The 18,516-nt window shown below is 44.9% G+C and overlaps 2 protein-coding genes across 8 annotated transcripts in view; both read left to right on the top strand.

Annotated features, from left to right (window-relative positions):
- Window positions 1-18,516, top strand: part of LOC136791356 (complement factor H-related protein 5-like) — a 58,692-nt gene that overhangs the window by 1,472 nt on the left and 38,704 nt on the right. The window contains exons 2-11 of one of the 7 annotated variants that reach the window (XM_067001437.1): window positions 140-431; window positions 1,343-1,519; window positions 2,190-2,253; window positions 3,413-3,589; window positions 4,941-5,123; window positions 5,879-6,079; window positions 6,968-7,162; window positions 7,665-7,841; window positions 8,592-8,774; window positions 9,530-9,730. In XM_067001437.1, the coding sequence (XP_066857538.1) occupies window positions 393-431; window positions 1,343-1,519; window positions 2,190-2,253; window positions 3,413-3,589; window positions 4,941-5,123; window positions 5,879-6,079; window positions 6,968-7,162; window positions 7,665-7,841; window positions 8,592-8,774; window positions 9,530-9,730 (1,597 nt within the window). In that variant the 5' untranslated portion in view covers window positions 140-392. Of the gene's footprint in view, window positions 1-139; window positions 432-1,342; window positions 1,520-2,189; window positions 2,367-3,412; window positions 3,590-4,940; window positions 5,124-5,878; window positions 6,080-6,967; window positions 7,163-7,664; window positions 7,842-8,591; window positions 8,775-9,529; window positions 9,731-18,516 lie in introns of those variants that run through there. The other 6 variants (XM_067001435.1, XM_067001436.1, XM_067001438.1 and 3 more) reach the window with 6 other exon arrangements.
- Window positions 12,270-16,703, top strand: LOC136791358 (coagulation factor XIII B chain-like; the record flags this gene model as incomplete). The annotated part of the gene is made up of 5 exons (XM_067001444.1): window positions 12,270-12,486; window positions 14,418-14,621; window positions 15,103-15,285; window positions 15,620-15,861; window positions 16,331-16,703. Coding segments are annotated over 4 exons (816 nt in total), but the record flags the coding sequence as incomplete, so codon positions are not given.

An 18,516-nucleotide genomic window follows, 5' to 3' on the forward strand; every position in this document is an offset into this window, starting at 1 on the left:
TACAGTCTATTCCCAAAGGCAGGGATGTAGGTTATCTGCATATTATTCAACTCCTGTGTAGCACCATTCTTTGGAGATCTCATTACTCTGCAGTATCTACCAAATGAAAAGAATTTTTCTATATTTTCTGCTGGAACAGCATGCGAACACCCACTTGTCATTCATTTTGAAGAACTTGGTGGTAGGAATAAATCAGGATACAAACAACAACGTGCAGCCAAATAACAGAAACCTGTGCACAGCTTCTGCAGGAGCAGCGTGTGAAGACCCACCTCTCATTGAGTTTGGCAAAATCGTTAGTGGCGTTAAATCAGGATATGAGGAAAATGACAGAGTGCAATACACATGCAATCCTGGGTACGCTTTATCAGGATCAGAATGGATAACATGCCATGGAAAAGTCTGGATGCCTGGGCCACCTCAGTGTTTGGGTAAGGGTAACTTTTTTTGCTGTTTGACTTGGCAACGGTGGACATTTCTCATTCTCTTGCACCATGTACCATTACAAAACAGCAACTGGGAGCCAGAATGTACTACCCCAAAGGCTGTTCTGCTGCCATTGCTGTTCACACCTCATTGTTTTCTCCACGGAGAACTGTAGTAGCTGTGACCCATGTGAGATGCATGAACCCTGCAGAATGAGTGCTGTGGCTCTGGTGCCAGCAGAAATCACAAGGGTGATGACAGTAAAGACAGGCACCCTGCAGGGAAAGTCCTTTTCCATAACCTCTGAGAACAGTGGATAAGTTGGAAGGTTTGAACAAAAAATCAAGGTCTGTAACTGCCACGGTCTTGCACAGTCCTGTGGGGAAAGCCTTGTTGAGCCACCTCTGCACAAGCAGAACCCCTTGGGAGGACGTGCTATGCCTGTGGAAAGGAAGGCTGACAGCTTTTTGTTCTTCATCTCCTGCACCTCTGGCTGAGGCATCCTTTGCCTAGACAGGGTGGAAGGTTAGAAGGGGGGCTCTGGATTTCCTAACTCCTCCTGAGTGGTAGCTCCCTTGTCGTGCTGCAGTCCATGACCCTGTTTTGAGTTACATTGAACGTCTGTGGTAAACGGACAGCAGGAAGAGTCCTGCAGGTGCTCCCGTTTTCACCCATCTGTTTTAGGATGCTTCTTGGAGTCTTACTTTTTTGGACCCTGCAGTAGTCTTCTGCATGTCAAAAGAAATAACCCTTTCATCTCACTTGGTCTATGTATTTTATCTAGTGGCTACATGGTTAAATTCCCTAGGACAGTAGTATATGCTGATGATATAAAAGGCATCTTTTTGGTGGGAAAATTCCACTCATTCTAGGTGTATCACATTACCAAAAGTTTCAAGTTTGCATATCTTTTCAGAAATACCATGTGGAAGGATTCCAGCAGTTGCCAATGCTGCATTTGAAGGCAGGAGCAAGGAGAAGTATGAGCCTGGTGAAACAATTCGCTACCAGTGTCATGAAGGATTTCAGGTCACTGGTCCCCCTGAAATTTTTTGCAGAAGGGGAAATTGGTCAACACCACCATTTTGTGAAGGTATAGGTTGTACTTCTAAGTAGTCTATGACCCTTCTTAGTCTTTCAGGAACACTAATTAATATAACGCCAACCCATACATGCAAGTGAGTCAGACCAGTAGAGCTGATCATTGAGTTGCTTTTAATAGACTGCTACAACACCTATTTTTCTGGTCCCTGAGAAGCAACAAGCAGGACTGATCAGCAAAGAAATCTTTTCCCCTTCTGGTCTGAAGCCGGTAGCCACAGCTTCGCTCACTGCTTAGATCAAGCAGTCGGAGGGTTATGGAGAAAAGGGTGTTGGCTGCAAAGAGTGACATAGCTGGTAGCCTTACATATCTTGATTTTGTATCACTAGAAATTTCAGTCTATGCAAGTTACCTTCAAATAGTAAATAAACCACTTTGTTCTCCAGCGCTTTGGCACACAATGCTGTATGGCATCAGTCTGCACATTCGGCTGGTCTCTGCAACTCCTTTCCTCTTTTTAAGTCACTTTAGGCAAAAAAAATAATTGCCTGGTGAAGCGTTGCAGAATGAAAACCATAGTAACTTCCTTTCCTACTTGTAGAAAAGGACCTACCTTACACAAATCGTCTGTCCTCATCAGGAACAATGGTGCTTGTGAATGCGCTATTCTGTGATAGCCATACTACTGTCCTACTATTCTTAAACGCACCTCTCTTTTCAGATGTTAGCTGTGGAGCCCCACCTGAAATTCCCAATGCTCATATTACCAGCACTCAACAGCAGAGGTATCTGCCTGGTGCCAAAGTGCATTATGAATGTGTAAGCAATTCTCAAATTATGGGTGTAAATTATGTCATTTGTTCAGATGGACACTGGACAAAAGTGCCAAGTTGCAGAGGTAGGAATTTTTGCTTTCATTCTGGCTGTTAGCTTCGTGTGGGGACAGTTTGGATTACCTAAATACTAGACAGACTTTACCTTTTTTAGTTTTGTTTTCTTTGTGTACTGCAACATTGTACCTACTACTGCTTCCTTGCACAGAACTTTAATTTAGCTTAATGCTTCTAGAAATACTATGGATATTTTCATCAACAGCAAAAATATCTTGAAGAAAAAAGGCCTAGAATGTGCTGACTTGTTATTCTTCTCTGTGATACGAGTAATTTCCAGACTACACCCTTTTACTGACCTTCAGTAGAAAGATGTGTAAGGGCTCCTCTGTTGTGTTCAGCCCTGTCAGAGAGTATCAGAATGGCAGAAATACTAGAGGAGAGAAACAGGTGTTCTTCTCTGAGGCTCCACTATGACAGAGATCCCAGCAGAGCCTCAGGAACTAAAACATGCAGGTCGGCTAGGGTCTGCAATGACAAGAATGTTCCTCTGAAGAGGAGCTGTGCTGTCCTCCTATTCCCTGCCCAAATCTGTGGCTGGAGGCTGAACAAGTGCAATTTGGCATTCATACGCCTCCATGGAGTCAACTTTACTTACCTGTCCATGAGCACTACAGGCTGATAACTTCTTCCAGAGCTCTACATTCAGCAGAGAGCCAGCTTGGCTGCTACATCTGTGATTTTCAGAAGCGCTCAGGTTCTCATCAGAGGGCCCTGGCCTTGCAAGGAGGCTTTTTGTGGCAAACGGTGTAGCTACAGAAATGTTGGCTTTTTCTAGAAGCTCTGACCGTCCCTGTCATCTCCTGAGAATGTGGAAGGTGTTCTGCTGCCATTGTCATGTTAATTCACATTTCTGGGGTTCACAGTGTTTAGAAACACTCATGGCCAAGGAAAAAAGAGGAGGGGAAAATAATCAAGTCATGTTGGTAAGGCAATATTGTCTCTTGCGCTTAAGAACATCATCTGGGCAGTAACAAGATGATTCTCTTAATGTAGTTTGTATAGGAGAACACGTGAGGGCGTACAAATTGAGTGCAGAAATGTCTCTTTTCAGATGTGACGTGTGAACCTCCTCCAGAAATTGCTGGTGGAAAAGTTCAAGGTGTTAAAAAGCCAAGGTATTTGCCTGGGGATACAGCTCACTATCAGTGCTGGCAAGGTTTTCTGATGACAGGGGCTTCCACCGTAACATGTCAGAATGGGACCTGGACAGAGCTGCCCCAGTGCAAAGGTGAGTTCTCTCTCCCTCCATGCAGTAGACTGTCAGTGAAGATTGCCCTCAACTAGCTCAGTGGCATTTAGGTCTCCAAATTTCAGTCTCAGGACTGTGAGCAAGTGCAACAGTATCTGTCAGACTCAGGAAAAAGGGATTTTCCCTGGTATCTCTCCATTTGTGGTGGCAGGATGTGTTTAATGGAAGTCTACCAGATGAGTAACCTGGATGGCTTCACTCAAGGGGTGCCACATCTGGAAAAGCACCCTGAGGCTGAGAGCAACTGCTGGCCAGGTCTGGATTTTGAGACTCCAACCTTTCACTTCTGCAAATCTGCTTTCTGAGAATGCCTAATGTCAAGAGAGTGAGAAATCGTGCTGTGTGTGCTGGAGAACAGAGCTCACAGTTCTCCTGCCAGCTGACATCCAGAAAATGCAAGTGGTGCATTGCCTTTGTGAATGCCATGTAATTGACTCCACTGTTACATTACCTGCGGGTCGTAGCTGATGGGTGAGCTAACACCTGGTACCATGTTGGTGCCCAGGATTTCACGAGCACATTGAATAATCTCATTTGATTTCATGAGGCATATGCGAGGTTTCAGCACATGAACCAATGCAGTGTCATTTGACTGGGACACTGCCCAGCTGGCAGCTGAACGGGGTGCAGAAGTACCAGATGAATTAAGACCGGGGTCCATATTGTTGCTGAGCATAATGCCAAGTGCAAACAGCAGCATTACTGATGCCGATGACCCAGTGCAGGATCTTCTCAAAGCAACGCCCATTAGAAGGCCAGGCTTCACAGCAGGGTGTTGCTTCAACAGGTATAAAAATCCAAGAAGCTGCAGGGCCCGACTTTCAAAAGTAAGAAATCAGGCATAATGCATTCATGGTGGCTTGCGTAGACTCCCCAGTGGCTGTAAGTGGTCCACAGAGACAAAAAGCTATCTCACTAGGAACTGAAATGGTGCAGCCCAGTGTCATTTTTTCTGGTTTGCAAACTGATCCACTCTTGTCCGTGTTCAGGCAGCACAGGGAGCGGGGGGGAGTCAGGCTCTTCTGCAGAAAGAGCTGTGCCAAATACACTACGCCGTTACGTGGGCCCAGTGCAAGTCCTGCAGAAAGATGCAAACGCTCCAGCAAGGACAAATGAATTAACTGGTAGTTTTGAATCCTGGCAGCAGAGGAATGAGAAACTTGCTCTTGTCCATTTGCCACGCATTTGGTGTCAAGGTGACAGTTTTCTCTCTGCTTTCCTCCAAGTCTCTCGAAGTACTGCCTACATGGTCTTCTGAAGAATTTGTGGCTAGGCCTCTGTTGCAGCTAAACTCTGATAGCTTTCTTTTTAATGTTTAATGTTCTTCCAGGGGAAGGTAGAAAATGTGGCCCACCTCCAGATATTGAAAATGGAGACATCCTTTCCTTCCAGTTGAAACAATACCCCCAAGGTGCAACTCTGAAATACAAGTGTGCAAGATTCTACATCCTGAAAGGACCTGAGCAAATCACTTGTACTGACGGGCAGTGGACAAATCCCCCAGTGTGCTTGGGTAGGTGGAAGCTCGTGCTGCGTGGCCAAGAGCTGTGTGAGCTGCTCGTTGTCTTTTTCTCAGGCCCTGCGGGCGCTTCACTTGTGAAGCAGCACTTGTGCTGGGGCTGCGACGCTGACAGGGCAGAACAGCAGCTGGTGCTTCTCCTGTGCAGAAGGAATTTCCTCTGGAGGTCAGCTCGTGTTGCCGCCTCTGCTGCCTGCTGTCCCTCCCTGCCCCCAGTCACCAACAGATCCAGGAGGAGGGGAGTTTGGCTGAGCCGCTTCTTTGGGGCCGCTCCACCGGTGTGGCGTGCTCCTGAGCTGGGGACGCTGCTATGGTCCGCAGGCTGTGAGGAGGGAGGGTGGGTTGGTGTGAGTGCAAGGAAATCCAGGGCCACGAGGAAATGAATTTGAGAAGTGCTGGGACGAGGGCAAGGAGAGAGCCCAAAAAAGACACAGGGAAGTTCATTGCTGCCTGCTGAGTGCCCCCACCCCAGGCTGTGCTTCCCCCTTGTCCTGTGAGACTGTCAGAGGGCAAAGGCCTCTCCGCAGCGGTGTGCAGCCCGCATCTCAGCCGTCATCTTTTTTCCCTTTTCTTTTGTTGAGAATGTCTTTCCTGTTGGAAAACTCAGAGGGTGAAAGCACATTGCTGGAAGAGGTTTGTGATGTGAAGAACATCTGTAGGCCTTGGGAGGGTGTGTGGGTGTGTGGTTTGAAATGTATATGTTGTGCATCTGTGTGAACTGATCACATCCTTCTCTTGCCTTTTCCAAGCGGCTTGTACTGTCTCTGAAGAAGATATGGACAGAAACAATATTGAGCTGAGATGGAGAGGAGGAAGAAAGCTGTACTCGACATCAGGAGATTTTGTTGAATTTGACTGTAAAATAGGATATGTGCAGGACCCAGCATCTTCCCCATTCAGAGTGCAGTGTATGGACGGGACATTAGAATACCCACGGTGCAAGCAAGAAAGTAAGTCACCTCCACTCTGGCACTGCTTGACCGCTGCCTTTTTGCAGTTTTAGTGCAGAAGCTGAGAGGAAAGCCCATAGCAAGTGTACCTGGGGAAGTAATAGCGGAGCACCAAGGTGTGAGAGCACCCTGCAAAGCTGCAGGCTATGAGGGGAGGTGCCCCCAAGAAGCCGCCGACTGGCGTACGTGAGCTGGAAAGGCTCCTGGGGAACGGGCTCCCTGGGGCTCATGAGGGTTACTGGTGCTGGGCCTGCCCGGCCGCTTCCAGGCAGGACAGAAGGGCTGGTAAGTTCCCTGCAAGTGGCTTCCCTGAAACTGGAAGGTGCCATTTCCCTGACTGTGGCAGGGCTGAAGAGCAGGAAACCATTTCCTTGCAGGCTCTCCCAAGCCTGCCTGTGTAGGCAGGGCTTTGTCCCAGCAAGCTTCTCTCCTGCTTCCCTCTTGCAGCCACAGCTGCGCCCCCTTTGCACCTGTGGCCTTCCCAGCTCCTCTCTGGTTGTGCTGTGCTCTGGTGTGTGTGGAGGCAGGGGGTCAATGCCCATTGCAGGCCTTCATGGCTTCTGCAGCAGGAAACCTGTGCTTGCCTCCTCCTACAATTTCCCCAAGCCCCGATAACTGCGACATTGCTGAAGGGTAGGAAATGGGCTTTTGCCTTTCATCATCGGCACTGTGCATTGATACAGGAGGGGACAGATGCGGCGGGGATGCAGCACAGGAGAATAAGTAGTTTCAGGCACTCAGCTGGTACCAACAGCGTCAGAGGATCAGTTGACAATACGAGGTCTACATGCAAATTATGGAAGTACCTTTTGTTGTGGTTGTGGCTTTTCTTTTCTTTTCTTTTTTTCCTTTTACCTATTTATTTATTTATTTATTTATCTTCCCCAGAGGACTGTACAGTGCTTGAGATGGCTATGGAGAGGAACAATATTAAACTAAGACAGTCAAGGAGAAGATCTTACACGTATCGCTCTGAGGAGTATATTTTGTTTACATGCAAGATTTCCTACCGGGAAGTTTCAAACCCAGAGGATTTTAATGTACAGTGCCAGGACGGAGTGATTAACTATCCCAGATGTGAATGTAAGTGCTCTGTGTCGAAGGTACAGTGCTCTGTAGAACTGTGGATAACAACCCAACAGTGCAAACTGATAACCTCTTTGGAGCTCTGTGGTTCAGCAGAGATCCAGCTTGGCTGCTACATCTGTGATTTTCAGAAGCGCTCAGGTTCTCAGTAGAGGGCCATTGCCTTGCAAGGAGGCTTTTTGTGGCAAACGGTGTAGCTACAGAAATGTTGGCTTTTTCTAGAAGCTCTGACTGTCCCTGTCATCTCCTGAGAATGTGGAAGGTGTTCTGCTGCCATTGTCATGTTAATTCACATTTCTGGGGTTCACAGTGTTTAGAAACACTCATGGCCAAGGAAAAAAGAGGAGGGGAAAATAATCAAGTCATGTTGGTAAGGCAATATTGTCTCTTGCGCTTAAGAACATCATCTGGGCAGTAACAAGATGATTCTCTTAACTGTAGTTTGTGTAGAAGAACACGTGAGGGCGTACAACTTGAGTGCAGAAATGTCTCTTTTCAGATGTGACGTGTGAACCTCCTCCAGAAATTGCTGGTGGAAAAGTTCAAGGTGTTAAAAAGCCAAGGTATTTGCCTGGGGAGACAGCTCACTATCAGTGCTGGCAAGGTTTTCTGATGACGGGGGCTTCCACCGTAACATGTCAGAATGGGACCTGGACAGAGCTGCCCCAGTGCAAAGGTGAGTTCTCTCTCCCTCCATGCAGTAGACTGTCAGTGAAGATTGCCCTCAACTAGCTCAGTGGCATTTAGGTCTCCAAATTTCAGTCTCAGGACTGTGAGCAAGTGCAACAGTATCTGTCAGACTCAGGAAAAAGGGATTTTCCCTGGTATCTCTCCATTTGTGGTGGCAGGATGTGTTTAATGGAAGTCTACCAGGTGAGTAACCTGGATGGCTTCACTCAAGGGGTGCCACATCTGGAAAAGCACCCTGAGGCTGAGAGCAACTGCTGGCCAGGTCTGATTTTGAGACTCCAACCTTTCACTTCTGCAAATCTGCTTTCTGAGAATGCCTAATGTGAAGAGAGTGAGAAATTGTGCTGCCTGTGCTGGAGAACAGAGCTCACAGCTCTCCTGCCAGCTGACATCCAGAAAATGCAAGTGGTGCATTGCCTTTGTGAATGCCATGTAATTGACTCCACTGTTACATTACCTGCGGGTCGTAGCTGATGGGTGAGCTAACACCTGGTACCATGTTGGTGCCCAGGATTTCACGAGCACATTGAATAATCTCATTTGATTTCATGAGGCATATGCGAGGTTTCAGCACATGAACAAATGCAGCTTTTCTTGTCAAGGTGACAGTTTTCTCTCTGCTTTCCTCCAAGTCTCTTGAAGTACTGCCTAGGTGCTGTTCTGAAGAATTTGTGGCTAGACCTCTATTGCAGATAAACTCTGATAGCTTTCTTTCTAATGGGTAATTTTCTTCCAGGGAAGGGTAGAAAATGTGGCCCACCTCCAGATATTGAAAACGGAGACATCCTTTCCTTCCCATTGCCAGAATATGACCAAGGTGAAACTGTGAAATACAAGTGTGCAAGTTTCCACATCCTGAAAGGACCTGAGCAAATCACTTGTACTGATGGGCAGTGGACAAATCCCCCAGTGTGCTTGGGTAGGTGGAAGCTCGTGCTGCGTGGCCAAGAGCTGTGTGAGCTGCTCGTTGTCTTTTTCTCAAGCCCTGCGGGCGCTTCACTTGTGAAGCAGCACTTGTGCTGGGGCTGCGACGCTGACAGGGCAGAACAGCAGCTGGTGCTTCTCCTGTGCAGAAGGAATTTCCTCTGGAGGTCAGCTCGTGTAGCCGCCTCTGCTGCCTGCTGTCCCTCCCTGCCCCCAGTCACCAACAGATCCAGGAGGAGGGGAGTTTGGCTGAGCCGCTTCTTTGGGGCCGCTCCACCGGTGTGGCGTGCTCCTGAGCTGGGGACGCTGCTACGGTCCGCAGGCTGTGAGGAGGGAGGGTGGGTTGGTGTGAGTGCAAGGAAATCCAGGGCCACGAGGAAATGAATTTGAGAAGTGCTGGGACGAGGGCAAGGAGAGAGCCCAAAAAAGACACAGGGAAGTTCATTGCTGCCTGCTGAGTGCCCCCACCCCAGGCTGTGCTTCCCCCTTGTCCTGTGAGACTGTCAGAGGGCAAAGGCCTCTCCGCAGCGGTGTGCAGCCCGCATCTCAGCCGTCATCTTTTTTCCCTTTTCTTTTGTTGAGAATGTCTTTCCTGTTGGAAAACTCAGAGGGTGAAAGCACATTGCTGGAAGAGGTTTGTGATGTGAAGAACATCTGTAGGCCTTGGGAGGGTGTGTGGGTGTGTGGTTTGAAATGTATATGTTGTGCATCTGTGTGAACTGATCACATCCTTCTCTTGCCTTTTCCAAGCGGCTTGTACTGTCTCTGAAGAAGATATGGACAGAAACAATATTGAGCTGAGATGGAGAGGAGGAAGAAAGCTGTACTCGACATCAGGAGATTTTGTTGAATTTGACTGTAAAATAGGATATGTGCAGGACCCAGCATCTTCCCCATTCAGAGTGCAGTGTATGGACGGGACATTAGAATACCCACGGTGCAAGCCAGGAAGTAAGTCACCTCCACTCTGGCACTGCTTGACCGCTGCCTTTTTGCAGTTTTAGTGCAGAAGCTGAGAGGAAAGCCCATAGCAAGTGTACCTGGGGAAGTAATAGCGGAGCACCAAGGTGTGAGAGCACCCTGCAAAGCTGCAGGCTATGAGGGGAGGTGCCCCCAAGAAGCCGCCGACTGGCGTACGTGAGCTGGAAAGGCTCCTGGGGAACGGGCTCCCTGGGGCTCATGAGGGTTACTGGTGCTGGGCCTGCCCGGCCGCTTCCAGGCAGGACAGAAGGGCTGGTAAGTTCCCTGCAAGTGGCTTCCCTGCAATTGGAAGGTGCCATTTCCCTGACTGTGGCAGGGCTGAAGAGCAGGAAACCATTTCCTTGCAGGCTCTCCCAAGCCTGCCTGTGTAGGCAGGGCTTTGTCCCAGCAAGCTTCTCTCCTGCTTCCCTCTTGCAGCCACAGCTGCGCCCCCTTTGCACCTGTGGCCTTCCCAGCTCCTCTCTGGTTGTGCTGTGCTCTGGTGTGTGTGGAGGCAGGGGGTCAATGCCCATTGCAGGCCTTCATGGCTTCTGCAGCAGGAAACCTGTGCTTGCCTCCTCCTACAATTTCCCCAAGCCCCGATAACTGCGACATTGCTGAAGGGTAGGAAATGGGCTTTTGCCTTTCATCATCGGCACTGTGCATTGATACAGGAGGGGACAGATGCGGCGGGGATGCAGCACAGGAGAATAAGTAGTTTCAGGCACTCAGCTGGTACCAACAGCGTCAGAGGATCAGTTGACAATACGAGGTCTACATGCAAATTATGGAAGTACCTTTTGTTGTGGTCGTGGCTGTTCTTTTCTTTTTCTATTTTTTCTCTTATTTTTTTTTTTCTTCCCAAGGGAACTGTAGATTGAGTGAGACAGAAATGAAGAGGAACAATATTAAACTAAGACAGTCAAGGAGAAGATCTAACAGATATCGCTCTAAGGAGACTATTTCGTTTACATGCCCTTTTTCCTACCGGGAAGTCTCAAACCCAGAGGATTTTGAGGCACAGTGCAAGGATGGAGTCATTAACTACTCCCGATGTGAACATAAGTGCTGTGTGTGGAGGGCACAGTGCTCTGTAGAATTGTGGACAAGAAGGGAGGGTCAGCTTTAGGGGCCTTCACTTAACCCTCTACCAGTTTGTGTCTGTCGTGGGGCTGCTCCTGTTCCAAGGGGTCCGGGGAATCAAATTGAAGCAATGGGAATGCTAGGCAACTTTGCTATCTGCTGCTCTCAAGAAACATGGCTGTGTGCCAGCCTTGGTGTTCATTCCTTTTCCACTTTTTCTCTTTACATTCCAGGGTATTTTGGATAAATGGAAGGGGCATGAAGGAGCCCAGCTGGAGAAATGAAAGATCCTTTGACCAACCCAGTGATTTGAGCTCAACTTTCCCTGGAGTTTGCTGTTTCATTGTGCTTTGTTTGCAGCTTAGCCAATGTTCTGTGTTGGAATTTGCTTTTTTTTTTTCCCTTTGAATTGTTGTATGATTGTTTTTACACTTAACCATTTTTGTAAAGGTATTTGCATTTTATCCATTCAAATGACTGTACTTCCTTCTTACTTTTGTTCTGTATCGATCTCACTGTTGTTTTGTTAACATTTGCATCCTGAAGTAGGCTGGCTTTGGTGGCATACTGAGACGTGAATTAAAGCATGCAGCTAATTTGCTCATCAGCAAGTAGGGTGTGTGTGGTCTTCTCTGCTCCTAGCTTCTTCTCCATGTGCTTGCCTGGAATTCAGTCTGGGGTCATGGCAGAGATGAGTGTCCTGACAGCCTCGTCATGATGTGAAGGTGAGTGGTCTCCTTTAAACAACTCAGGGAAGTCTGTGGATCATAGGCCCTTATTCTTATGCATGGCTTGAGCCTCTGTGATAATTGGTGGGAGGAGGTATCAAGAGTAGACATAGGTGAGGAGTGTAGAGGGAATAGAAATACATACACTTATATACGCTTTTTTTTTGATTTTTTTCACCAAAGTCTATTGCATAAGCTTCATTTTATGAGTAGCTGAGTCTATTGCACATGCTTCATATAGCAGTAGCTGAGTGAATGATTGTTGTCTTCTGTGACTGTAAACTACACTTATAAGTCTGTCCTGTATATGTAATTTATTTTCACGTTTTAGCGTTTACCTTCAGTCATTTCGTACCCCTTCTGTTGATAATCTCTGAACATGCAGATTCAAGAGTATTTTGATCCTTTGTTTGATAATTCACTGAGGTTTATTCTGAACTCCATATGGGTTTAACATTTCAAGCAACAAATAAAGACAATCTCAGCACAGAAAAGCAACCAATCCGTATTGACTGTAAACCAGCAGGAGTCGAGACTGGACATAGGTGAGGAGTGTAGAAGGAACAGAAATAGTCTGAAAATCAGTAAGCTAAATCTAGAGTATCTGAAACTGAAACTTCTAAAAAGAAGTTCACTTACATACACTTTTTTGGTATGAAAATTTTAGACCAAAGTCTGTTGCTATGCTGATGCTTTCAACAGTGTTGATATTATTTTAAAGATCTAATTGCATCTTTCCCTTCCTTGTATTAGAAATACAGCAGAGCTGTACCCCTCCACCAGTGATTAAAAACGGTGTTCTTCTTAGCCCTCTCTTGGCTAGCTACAGAAATGGTTCTTCAGTAGAATATGGTTGCCAGCTTTACCATTTTTTGGATGGACCTAGCACTGTTTACTGCAAACAAGGAAACTGGACAGAACAACCGACTTGCTTGGGTAAGGTTTGTAAGGAAAACCAAAAAGTGACATGTAATGTAGAAAGGAAAAGCTGGAAAGGACCTCTAGATAATCTTTTAATGACTCCCTTTTCTCTTTCATTTGAGCTAACAGATTTCAGAAACATGAGGCTGAACCATTATCAACTACACCTAGCCCACCGCTGCTAAGTGTCTTCTGGCCTGTTCTTAGTTCCTCTGTTTTCCTGAGTGAAGAGTTCTAGAACTTAGCTAGCCCCATTATTTTGGAAGGTTTTCCAATTTCTTTATCTCCCACGTCTCCCATTCAGTGGATTTCTTCCTGTCTTTCGAAAGATGTGTAGAAGAAATGACTGCAGTCATTGCCTAGATAGTTTTTTGGTTAGGGTTAGTGAGGAACGTGACTTGGACTTTCATTTTTAAACTTCCAGCCTTTGTTTTTGTTGTGTCCTTGTATCCACCACTTAATTCTGGACTTCCTGATTTTTCCATGTTGCTCTTATGTATGCTGCTCGAAACAACGTATAGAACTCCCACTAGGAGTTTACAAATGTAGGCAGGAATACTACTTCTGACGACTTACAAGAGTTCTTTGTTTATCCTTCCTTCCTTCCTGTAATGAAGTGATTCCTACACCACACATCCACTTGCCCGGCATCCTTTGCTGAATGTATTCACTTTAAGTTTTTAATCTACAGTGAAAATGCAAATAAATAACTGATTCTGTTTAAATTATTTATTTCTAAGTGAATAAAACATACTTACTCAGGATTGAAAGGCCCAGGTCAGCGTTCTTGGATCTCAATGATCATATTTAACAAATTCTGTGAAATAATGAAAACTCATCAGCTATGAATATTGTGTATGTTCTAAGCATCCCGTTAACTGCATTATCCTATCCGTGTCTTCTGAGATTTCTTTTCAGTCCCCACCCAATCAGTTTGGAAATAGCCTGTACTGTAGGTAGTTTGGGGAAATATCCATGCCAATATTTTGTTACAGTGCTGTTGTTAGAATGTGCGATAGGTAATTTCTCCTTGCCTTTCCTTCAGAAAATCATTAATAGGGGCCTCTGTCAAGCACTGATTCTCTTGAGACTTGCAGAAATTTATTTTTTCAACTGCCCCTTTGTCAGGCTTTATTAAAGTGGAGCAGTGGATCCAAAAGTTAGAGGTTAATTGTCGGACAGAAAGCTAGGTTACCCAATTTGATCCTGGCACTAAGAAGTCTGTCAGAAAGCAACCAAAACGATACTGACCTTGAAGAGCCTGAAAAAGCCTAAAGAAAACCACAAAATCCTGGAGGAAAAAAAAAAAAAAGGGAAGATTTCTAAATACTTTATACAGTGATGAAACACAGGGGAAAAGAAAAAAAAGGCAAACAAAGAATTGTGAAAACACTTCTTTAGGTTAATAGCTTAAATTTCCTGTGTATTAGCTCCTACTGTCCCAGAAGGGCTTGCCAAGTGTGACAGGTTGGTTTGGATGGATTAATATTCCAGAAATATTTCATAAACTTTTCAAGTTACAGTAAACAAGTTTTGTTCTTCTTCAGTGGTATACCCAGGCTGCTGTATGTTTGCAAATATTTGTAGAAACCCGATTGTATCTGAAGTGTGTTTTCTGAGCTTATTATTTTTGAATGTTCTTTCTGTTACTTCAGCCTATTTCTTTGCTTTGGCTTTCTTTTTAAATGTGTTTTTAGTTCTATTTCTTGCAAGATTCCAAAACACTTTATAATTACTGGTTTAGATATCTCTTTCTCAATTCCTGCAAAAGGCAGTTAAGAAATCACTTCATAAAATCACAGAATATCCGAGTTGGAGGGGACCCACAAGGATCATCAAGTCCAACTCCTGGGTCCCCAAAGGACCGTCCAGAAAAATCAGATCATGTATCTGGGAGCATTGACCAAACTTGATTGCTTTTATTGAACTATGCTTTTATTTCCCAGATCCATGCATTCTTAATGTAACTGCTATAAACAGTAACAACATAGAGTTAAAATGGAGACAGGAAGAACTGATGTTCCTACATGGTGACCTCATAGAGTTTGAATGTAAAGAGGGGTATGATTTTCCCCAGACTACCCTTCCATCTCCTGGGAGGACGCAGTGTAACCATGGGAGACTGAAATACCCAAAATGTGTCGTTAAAGGTAAAGCAATATTTTTTTGCTCGTCCTTTTGAGTTCATCGGTGTCAGACTATTTAGAAACATTTGCTCCAGCAGTGGAGGCCTAGAATGTATTCTCAATAACAATAAAAGTTTAGTATCCGACAATACAGGTACGCACAGATATCCCTAAACAATACAGGTACATTGATAAGTATATCTGAGCATAGCAAAACCAATACAACTTCCTTGGATGGGAAGGCCGTAGAAGGGAGGAAGGAGCTGTTCTCCAAGCACAGGGAACTCAAAGCTCTGTAGAAAGACAGCTGTAAACAATGAAATGCGCACAAGGGGTTTCTTGTGGTTAGAATTAGACGGGAGGTTGCCCTCTGATTTGAGACATAATGCAGCAGTAATGAGCGTACGCTGAGAGCTGATAGTTATCTAGTGTTGGCAGTTTAAAGCTGCTGATTGGTAAGTTTCTTATGTTGAATGTTTCACAAAGATTTTTGATGTTATTCCAGCTCCTATGGAAAAATGTGACTCTCCACCTTCTATTGCAAATGGAGCTCTTACTCTCCCACCCCTGACCCAGTATGAGAGTGGTTCTTCAGTTCAGTATAGTTGCTATGACTATCATTTCTTGCAAGGATCTGAGAGAATCTACTGTTCTGCAGGCCAGTGGACTTCACCACCAGTTTGTATAGGTAGGCACGAGAAGATGCATAAGCTTTTATTTCTCCTATTGAGATGCTTTGCATTTGTAAATTGAGTATTGTCAGCTGGAACATTAAGATCTTAACTTCTTTTTTTTTTTTTTATTTAGAGATGACAGCTTTACCAGATGCAAGAGTAAGAGTTTGGCTATTGTATTAGATAAGTCTGACATGCCTGCAGTGTCCAAAAATACAGTGATGTCACGTACAATACATAAAGAGAATGGGGAATAATAACCTGCATTCTCAGTGTCAATTCCAGTCACAATGACATGATTTCAAAAATAATCAATTTATTAACACTGACTATGTCTCTATTTTTCAGAGCCATGCACTTTGTCAAAAAATGAAATGGAGAAAAATAACGTGTTGCTGGAAGGGTTTTATGAGAACCAGGTTTACTTTTACCATGGGGATTATGTTGGATTTTACTGCAAACAGAACCATTTTGGAGAAGAATCTGGTACAACTTTATTTCAAGTGCAGTGTAAGAGAGGACAGCTAGCGTATCCAAGATGTGTCGAAAGAGGAAAATAAGTGTGAACCTCAGGAAGGTTCATAGGAAAGGTATGTTGTTTATCTGGTATTAAAAGGTGCATTAATACTGTTTCATATTTCAAGATGACTGCAGTTGACTTTCAGAAATGGGTGTTCAGTGGCATAGTTGAACCTGAGCCAAGGTGGGGGGGAAGTGGTATGTGGCACGAGGACTGGGAAATCAGCAAAACAATGCAATGTTGACACACCATGTGTGGAAATTTTAGGAAGTAGTAGTTCTTTGAGGCTTATAATGCTAAACTTGAGAACGCATCACAATCTGGAGAACTTGAGCAAAGCACCATTACAAGAACATGCTGAACAAGTAGTGTCCTGTGTTGTAAGGATCTTGGTGGTTTTGACATGATTGCATTTATGACACCAGAATATACCTAAATTGAGAGATAATTTTGTGCCCTTCAAACTGTAATTTAACAGTGAGAGAGGAGAAGCCCATTACTCTTGTACAACTCAACAGCACCCATGTCTTCTTCCTTAGGTAAGAAGTCTCCAAAGAACGTGGCTCAAGGGACAAGAAAGGGAGAAAGCATTTTAAGAGAATGTGTGTAAGGGATGAAAACATTTAAAATACAGAAATATGTGAGTTCCGCTCAGTAGTTAATTATTAATCTTAAATAAAAAGTCAAGCAAACAGCTTTATTTGCTATTTGAGAACATTTCAACTATTCAAATGATCCGCTGTAACTACTTTGTAGGATTCCTTTGAAACTTGCACGCTTGTACTCTTGGGGCTCTGGCCTGTGAGAATGTGGCATGGCTGAAGATCCAAGGAAAATTCAGGAATACAGAAAATGCTTGCCTCACGTCAATTTTGTAAAATAAACACAGAAATGCACAGTGTTCTCCTATCACTCTGTGTGTCTGAGAAGAGTCTGTCTCCCTTTCTCTGTACTTTCCCAACAGGAAGCCAAAAACAGAAGGAAGGTCTCCTCCCAGCTTTGTCATCCTAAACATTCAGCAAAGAAAGGGGGGGTTGGTTTGTTTGTGAAAGGCATGATAAGAATAACTATTTTGTGTTTCTGTTAGTGCCTTTCCTCACATAGCAGAGCCTTCTAATAGCATCAGAATAGCCATATATCTCAGTTCTGTTGTTTCATGGCAAAAGTGCTAGTTTGGGAGCAGGCAGATGATATGATAATGCTTCTTCATCGAGTTTGGCATGTGCAAATGTTTTCAAGATTGGTCTTGTATTTGTTAGCCTTTCTGCTTACGTAATAACCTTGCGTTTATGCAAGATTTCTGCCAACTTCAGCAAAAAGCCATTCAGATGTATTTATAGACTGTAATTTCTGTATTCCGGTTAAGTTCTTGCCTCCTTCTTTGAGGAACTCGGAACGAAGCACGTGAATATTTGGGAAATCTAAGAAGACCCTTCTTTTTAAAGAGCAGACCTAATGGAAAAGGAGGGAAAAGGATTCAAGTCTTTCTCTGGAATATTTACTGAGAGTAGCATTCGGAGCGATTTCCCATGTTTGAATAGATGGTGATTTGCTTTCTGAAGTCATGATACAGAATTGCTGGATTTTAAAAGTCAGTCAGTTCTCATGGGCCTTGGATGATTACAGGATAGTAATTTCCGTGGGTTGGACAGAGCAGGAGGATAGTAATTTCTACTGTGACCTTTCTGTTCTACAGCACATACAGATCTAAGACCCCGCTCCACTGATCCAATGTTAAAGCGACACCTTGGCCCCAGGAGAACAGCCGCTCCAGCCCATGGTCAGGTGCTGGATTCTGGCTGCCCCTGCACGTAGTGGGCTCAGACTCCTCCACAGTGTTGGACATCTGTACATGGAGTTCCTCTTCCTCTGTCCTGTTGTTTCCACTATAGGCTGTCAGCATAAGCTGCTAGAGACCTTTCTAATCACATGGACCCTAACCACTTGGTTTTATCTGTATGTGAGTCCAGATAAGGATTGTCACCAGAATCTCTACAACCCTCTGGTCTCCCCACCCCAGTGTTTTACAGAAATTGTGAAGTTGGCAGCTGGCAAAAGAGCAAATTTGTCCACTGCAGCCTTGCTACCCAGCTTGTAGCAGGTTCGTCTTCTCAGAGCTGGGTAAATACAGCCATGTTCTCTCTTACCTGAGCCATACTTTCAGGTAGTCTTCAGCCCGTGGCATCAGTGCAGCAGGCTGCTCTTGCTGAGCATCCTCCTGTACTGGGTCAAAGCCAAAGTGATCAAACACATCCTTTTCTAGGAATAGTCGTCTTCTACTTGGGTGTGGAGATCAGATCTTTTAAAATCTGCCTGTATTTTCTCAGGCAAAAATAAGAAAGCATGATCTTGCACAGGCAGAACGCTTGTGCTTTTCTTGCTTTGTATAAATAAGCCTACCTACATGCCTTTTAATGAAAATTATGCAAGCATATTAGAGCTGACTGGAAATGGCTGCTGGATCAACAGTTGCTGTTTTAGGAAGATAATTCAGTGTTTTCCAGGAACCGAGTTACAAATGATGCCTGAAGTTAATGATCTATTCACTGGCAGGAATGGTGGCAGATAATAGAGCACAGACAGGAGTGGCGTGTTCTCCTGGGCTGGGACCATGGTGTCAGTTTAAAGCGGACCAGAGGAGCAGGGCCTTTTGGTGCTATACTAAACACAAAAGCTCCTGAGTGGAGAGCCTGATCTTTCTGAAGCACAGGAGGATTAGAAGGTG

Source organism: Anser cygnoides, chromosome 8, assembly GCF_040182565.1.
Source record: "Anser cygnoides isolate HZ-2024a breed goose chromosome 8, Taihu_goose_T2T_genome, whole genome shotgun sequence".
Taxonomy (NCBI): domain Eukaryota; kingdom Metazoa; phylum Chordata; class Aves; order Anseriformes; family Anatidae; genus Anser; species Anser cygnoides.